The following is a 6,749-nucleotide window of genomic DNA, read 5'->3' on the forward strand; positions in this document are numbered from 1 at the left end:
ACTTTTGAAATTGCCACCCTGTAGATCAAGACCACCCCCAGAAACATCATACATACATCACAGAAGGGGTGTAACCTAAGACCACCCCTCAGATACATCACACCTACATCGCAGAAAAGGCAGTCTAAAACAGAAATTTTAATATTGTTTTTCTCCTGTCCTTGTTTATGTCCTGTCTGGCAGGTTACTTGATTGTATTTCCTGGGTAGACTGGCCAGTCTTTTGTAATGACAAATACTTAGTTCCTGGGCCATGTCACAGGCTCACACCCTATTCAAACACAGACATACCCTTAGGAGAGGATTTGTGAAGGAAAAGACAGTGGGGAGGCTTTTCCATTTTGACCTTGCAGAGAAAAGATTTGGTCAGTTTAGGAATCAAAATGGTTCCAGGTTGGCCTTCCTGCGCTGATCTATGTATGTGCTTGGTTGGTGCACTTATGAACATTACCATATATTTAAGACCATAAAATTCCTATCACACCAGATAATAGCAGAGTTCACAAGCAGCATAAAATGTTCACAAGCAGCATAAAATGTTCACAAGCAGAGTTCACAAGCAGCATAAAATGTGTCTATGTGGTGTCCTCAGTAGCTCAGGTTAACACCAGTGCTTCTAATCTAAAACTCTTTATTTAGAAACATTCAAAACAGAAAAGAAAAACCTACAGAATCTAGCTGCATGTTCGCAGCTTTCTGCCTCTTAATGACCTTGCTAACGTTCTCAGACAGACTGCTCTCCAGAGAGAGCTCAGCCCCCACAGAGCACAGATCAAAGGAAAAAAGCACAGATCATGTGGGCAGTGCACCCAGTTGATAAGAACCACACTCCTGGAGTGTTAACTCCTGACAGTCCAGAACCACAACGCACCTGAAGCCCATCTGATGACAACCAGTTGAGTCCACAGGGATACCACAGATCCAATCCAAAGGAAGAACTGTAACTCACTGGTAAAACTGCTGTTTTGCATGAAGGAGGGGCTAGGTCCAATCACTAGAAAGCTGCAGCTGCCAATCAGTGTAACTGACCTTGAGCTAGATGGACCAATCATCTGCAACAGGGGTGCCAATTTGAATGAAGTATTGTGGGGGGCCAGTTAGGCCACAACCACACCATTTGAATGGCAATGCCCATTAACTTCTTGGGGGCCCAGTCCCCTCAAATATTTTATTGGAGGGAGAAGCCACTACGGCCCTTAGGAATTGGCTTCTATGATCTACAACCCTAAGGAGAGCATTAGACATTCATCTATATATTTTCCTAATCAGACTTTCTGGCTAATTTCTCGTGTCAGGTGATAGTCAGGTTCTGTTTGTTTGGCAAGGAATTAGACAAGATGACTCACTTGGGTGTTTTTGGAAAAGATGGGAGCTGGGAGGAGATTCAAAAGAACACCTCTGTCTTTGCCTGAAATAAGAACGGATGTACAAAGGTACAAAGTGAATCGTTCACTGAAGAGGTCAAATTTAAATCACGTTTTCTTAAAAGCTACCAGCATATTCAACTGTGGAAGAAGAATATAGGAAGCTCCTTTATACTGAGACCGTAGGTCCATCATTCTAGCTCAATAATGGAAGAAGGATCCCAAGTTTAGCCAACAGCATCTCCCATTGAAAAGAGATCATGTGGGAAAGGATGGGAAATATCTTCCTCATTTTGAGGCCCTAGAGATGCAGCTAGTCACAGTAGACTGTACTGGGCAAGATTATCTAGGCAGATTCCTATGCAGATTCCTATTTTGGGAGGACTTCTAAATCAGTGGTAGGGAACCTTCTTTATGAAGAAGGTCTCAGGTTCATTCCCCAGCATCTCCCATACGTTTTGTGTAAGGACTACTTGCAGAGCTTGGGAGCAGAGGGGACAATGTGGTTGAAGAGTAGGAACATTGTGTGTGTATGGAGAAGTGAAGATAGGAAAAGAACACCATGACACTGAAAGGCTTGCAGGAAAGAAGTTTTTAATGCCTTTGAAGAAGTAGTCATAGCAGGAATATGAAAGACTGATGTCTCCCATGCCAGAGGAAAGTCTGGCTCATCCATCTGGAAAAGACAGCAACCATTTGCTTTGCAAGAAGATATCTTCAAGAGGTGGTGGTCATTGCGGTGTGGGATTTCAGGTCTTTTTGGAGGCATCTACTTCATCTTCTGCTGAGAACTTCCACCGCCGCCACCACCGCAACATCCGCCGCTGCTTCCACCGCTGCTTCCACCGCTACTTTGACCGCTGCTCCTGCCACCACAGCATCCTCCTCCACTGCTGCTTCTGCTTTGAGAAGATCCACCTCCACGGCCACCACAACAACCTCCACCACCTCCACCACCACCACTGCCACCACTACGGCAGCATCCTCCACTCCTCTGGCTTTGTTGAGATGATCCACCTCCACCACCACGGCCACCACAACCGCCTCCTCCTCCTCCATGGCCACCACCACCACCATGACAGCCTCCTCCTCCTCCTCCACCACTTCTGCCGCCACAACAGCCACCTCCTCCTTGTTGTTGTTGTTGTTGACTCATCTTTGCTATGGCTTTGATAACTTCTGGAGGGAGAGAAAGAGAGAAAGACCAACGTCATTTTTGATCTGGTTTCTCCAAGGGAGCAGCTTTTGGGGTATTCTGTAAAGCAGGTATGTGATCCTCCAGATGTTGTTGGGCTAGAACAGGCATAGGCCAACTCTGGCCCTCCAGATGTTTGGGACTACAATTCCCATTATCCCTGACCACTGGTTCTGTTAGCTAGGGATGATGGGAATTGTAGTCCCAAACATCTGGAGGGCCAGAGTTGGCCTATGCCTGGACTAGAACTCTCATTTTCCTTCTTCCATTTGCCATGCTGGTTGCTGATGCTAGACATAAGAGTCCAATAACATCTGGGAGTCCAGAGGTTCCCTACCTTTGATAATCATCATTTCCTAGACCAGCAGGGTTGCCACGTGAGGAACATTCCAGACCCTGATATTTTAGAGCCCAAACCTGAGACCCTGGGCGGGTTCCTTGTGATGTTATGGTGTGGGTCCTGGAGACTGAGGTCAACTGAGAGAAAGCAAGCAGGGCAGACCCTCCCCAAGTATCTGGGCTGTCATTTGTAGCCAGCTCCTTTTGAGATGAAGCTTGCAAATCTTCTGAATGAATTATTACTTCTACTTCCACTATTATTCTTATTGGCATTCTTCCACAACTGGAGATTCAAGCGTCCACCAGGCATTTGAAGGGAGTAAAAGAAAACCTGGAGACTTTAGGTTAGACCTGGAGGTTTGGCAACCCTGTTGATCATCAGTGGGAAACCTCAGGCCCTCCAGATGTTTTTGGACTCCAACCCGCATCATTCTTTGCCTATCAGTCATGCTGGCTAGGAGTGATGGGAATCAGGGACCAACAACATCTGGAGGGATACAGATTCCCCCTTCCCTATTTTATACCTTTATATGTATGTTTCATATATAATCCCAGATTGGTTCAGACATGTTCTTTAAATATACTAGAATATTTCCCAAGGAAATTTATTTCCCACCAGTGGTGGACATGCAAAGTCAGCAACATTCACAATCCAGGCTCGTACAATATTTATCCTTGCACCTTCGGGTTTAGAGGGTGCCCCAGAGAGATCTTTCCCTACAACACAGATGCCTCTGAATTGAGAAGCTTTGCTCCCAAATCAACATTGCTTTTAGGACACTTGACAGTTTTCAAATGTGTTTTCAGAAATCAAGATTTGTTCCTTGTCCCCACTCCAGTCCAGCCAATCTAACCAGGCACAAAAAGAAATGCCATAAAAAACCCCTCTGAATTTCCAGCTACATCCTGATTTTAGAGACATTCATAGACAGCAGTCAAGCTCTCACAAAATGCTGTCAATCGAGAAATCCCATTAATCAGCGCTAAAACACATGCTTTGTATATCAAATCCCTGCTCAGTTGTTGTTTTTTAAAAAAGCATCACCATCATAGATTTGCCACCGCCAAATACCCATGGACAACCATAGCTGGTCAGAGAAGGAACAGCTAGGTGAAATGGACCAACAGTTTGACTAAGAGAGGGAATGGCCCCATAGCTCTGTGGGTAGCACAATTGCTTTGCATGCAGAAGAAGGCCACAGGTTCAATCAGACAAGGCTGGGTCTGCAGAGCCTGTACCAGTTAAGACAGACAACATTGAGCAATCTGTAGCCAATGGTCTGGCTCCATACAAGGCAACTTCGTTTATTCCTTTCTATGGAGGAGGACTGTGGCTCAGAAGTAGAGCATTGGCTTTGTATGCAGAAGGTCCCAGGTTCAATCCCTGGATCCTCCAGGAAGGGTTGGGAGAAGATCCAGTCTGAAACCCTGGAGAGCTGTTGCCCATTAGAATAGGCAGCACTGAGCTATATGAACCCAACAATCTAAGCAAGATAAAGGCCATTCAGAGGTTCAGCACATCACTAGGAATTCCATAAGGCTGCAGCAGGGGGAGAGATGGGTCTGCAGGACCTCTTCCCCTTCCTTGCTAAAGGACGAGTTTCATCAGGCTCATCCCACCACTATTGTTTACAGCAGCCATTGCATCAGGATGGAATACAAATCCCATCATCCTTTACCTTTGGTTTGGCTTCCAGTGGATGATGAAACTTGGGAGCCCAAGTATCTAAGTCCCAAGTTGTTAATGAGTTTATAACATATCACAAGCATCTTGAATTTGGTTTGGTAAAATATTTTCATGAAAACAAAGTAAGACAAAAGAGTCTACTGGATTCTGACAAAGACCCATCTTATCCAGCATCCTGTTTTCAGAGTGGCCAACCAGATGTCTCAATGGGAAGCCCATAAACTTTTCCTGAGCACAACAGCTTCCCAGTAACTGGAATTCAGAGCCAAACAGCCTCTGCCATTGGAGGTAGAACATAGCCATAATGACTAGCAGTCATTGACCTCTCCGGTCGCAAATCTGGAAAGCTATTGGTCCTACTCAATTAGATTTGGCAGGAGGCTCCCTTGAAGAATGAAAGATCCATTGACAGTCCAGAGAAAAGCGAGGTCCTCATACTTACCCGGTCAATCACTGAGAAGATGTTGTCAAATCAAGTGTTGTCGAGCGAATGAGGATCCCTTGGAACAAAAGAGCTTTTTATACCATCTCCAGACATTCCATTTCAGGCACCAGAGACATTCTATTAGAATTTTTGACGCACCCATGGCCTCACATTTCATTAACTCCCCACCATCTTGCATTAATGAGTTTTGACTCATTCCTACATGAGATTCCTATCTTCCGTTACACTTGAGTATGTTATGCACCTGTGTCTGTGGGTGCCTTCTGTCAGGATGTGACACCTGACTTCACCATCTAGCCCCATCCACATGGACTGCTAACTGCTCTTGAGGGTCTCAGGGAGGGAGTCTCTCCTAGAATTACCTGGAAGTGTTGTTGTTTGAACCTAGGACCTTCTGCAGGAAATGAAGATGCTCTGCTACTGGGCCTTGGTCCCAATATAGAACATAAGGAATTGTCTTACACCAAGTCAGTCTGCCTGTTGTCTTTGTCCATGGAGTTTTCTTGGAAGGGATATTGGAGTGGCTTGCTGGTTCTCCTCCCCCAGGTGGATCATGTTTGGTCAAAACTCTCCACTATGACCTGTTCATCTTGGGTGCCCTGCTCGGCATAATTCATAGCTTCTCTGAGTTATTCAAGCCACTTCGCCACGGCAAGGCAGTGATCCATGAAGGGGCTGGAGGAGACTCTTGAGAGTCCCATGGACTGCAAGAAGATCAGACCTCTCCATTCTGAAGGAAATCAGCCCTGAGGGCTCACTGGAAGGACAGATCGTGAAGCTGAGGCTCCAATACTTTGGCCACCTCATGAGAAGAGAAGTCAGTCTGCAGTGTTGCCAATGTAACAGGGAGGATAAGAGGAGATATGATACAAAAGTGAATAAGGAGTGGGCTATCTTTAAGGAATACATTAAAAATTTATGTGGAAAAAGTAGAATTTCTGACAGATATTGAGTGAATCCAGAAAATGATTAGAGTGAAAGGAGAGTAAAGTCAAGATAGAAAAAGAGATTAAAGAAATAATGAAATGTGTTTAAGCTAGTTGGAAAAATAAAGTAGTGTAACAAGAATGGCTGGAAGTCACTTGGTGGGTGTCTGTGTGGGGTAGGTATGTAGGTATGTTGATATGTATAGTATAGGTAGGTATTATATAGAGCAATGTAGGTATGTTTTATGTTATGAAAATAAGGTAGTGTATTGTGTATGTGTATTGTGTAAATGTATATGTATGCATTTTATATGTTAATAAATTTTAAAAAGTCAGTCTGCAGTGTTTCAAATTTTAAAAAGTCAGTCTGCAGTGTTTCAGACAGGGTGCCTTTCTAAGCTCTAGTTAGGGAGGCTGCTCTGCCACTAAGCTACCTTTATACATAGCTGTCAACTTACAGATTTGAAAATAAGGGACCAGCAGCCTTGAAAATAAGGGATCAGCAGCCAAAATAAGGGATTTTGCTTAGCTTATGCACGTCAGGGCTGCCCTCGTCCTGGCATGAGGAGTTCCATCGGCCCTTCCCCGCTCAAGAGAGAGGGAGGGAGGGAGGGAGGGATGGAGGGAGAGAGACTCTCGCCCGTGAGCCCGGCATGAGGCAATTGTGGCGGCGCTGCAGCCGTTGAAGTGCCGCCCTTCTGCGTCCCTCCGCATCCCCTCCCAGTGGCATAGCGTGGGTTGTCAGCACCCGGGGCAAGGCAAGTAATTTGCACCCCCTAACCCGTGGATTTTAG

The 6,749-nt window shown here is 45.3% G+C and overlaps 1 protein-coding gene across 2 annotated transcripts in view; it reads right to left on the bottom strand.

The window, feature by feature from the left end:
- Positions 1 to 5,161, bottom strand: part of LOC309330076 (uncharacterized protein) — a 40,045-nt gene extending 34,884 nt beyond the window's left edge. Inside the window, exons 1-2 of one of the 2 annotated variants that reach the window (XR_014151255.1) lie at positions 5,027 to 5,161; positions 1,771 to 2,542 (exon numbers count right to left, since the gene is read on the bottom strand). Coding sequence is in view for 1 of the 2 variants with exons in the window: in XM_081841500.1 (XP_081697626.1) it covers positions 2,138 to 2,440 (303 nt within the window). In the remaining variant the exon portion in view is untranslated. Of the gene's footprint in view, positions 1 to 1,770; positions 2,543 to 5,026 lie in introns of those variants that run through there. The other variant, XM_081841500.1, reaches the window with a different exon arrangement.
- Between the last annotated feature and the right edge of the window lie 1,588 nt (positions 5,162 to 6,749).

This window comes from Podarcis erhardii (assembly GCF_964252035.2).
Source record: "Podarcis erhardii genome assembly, chromosome: 15".
Taxonomy (NCBI): Eukaryota; Metazoa; Chordata; class Lepidosauria; order Squamata; family Lacertidae; genus Podarcis; species Podarcis erhardii.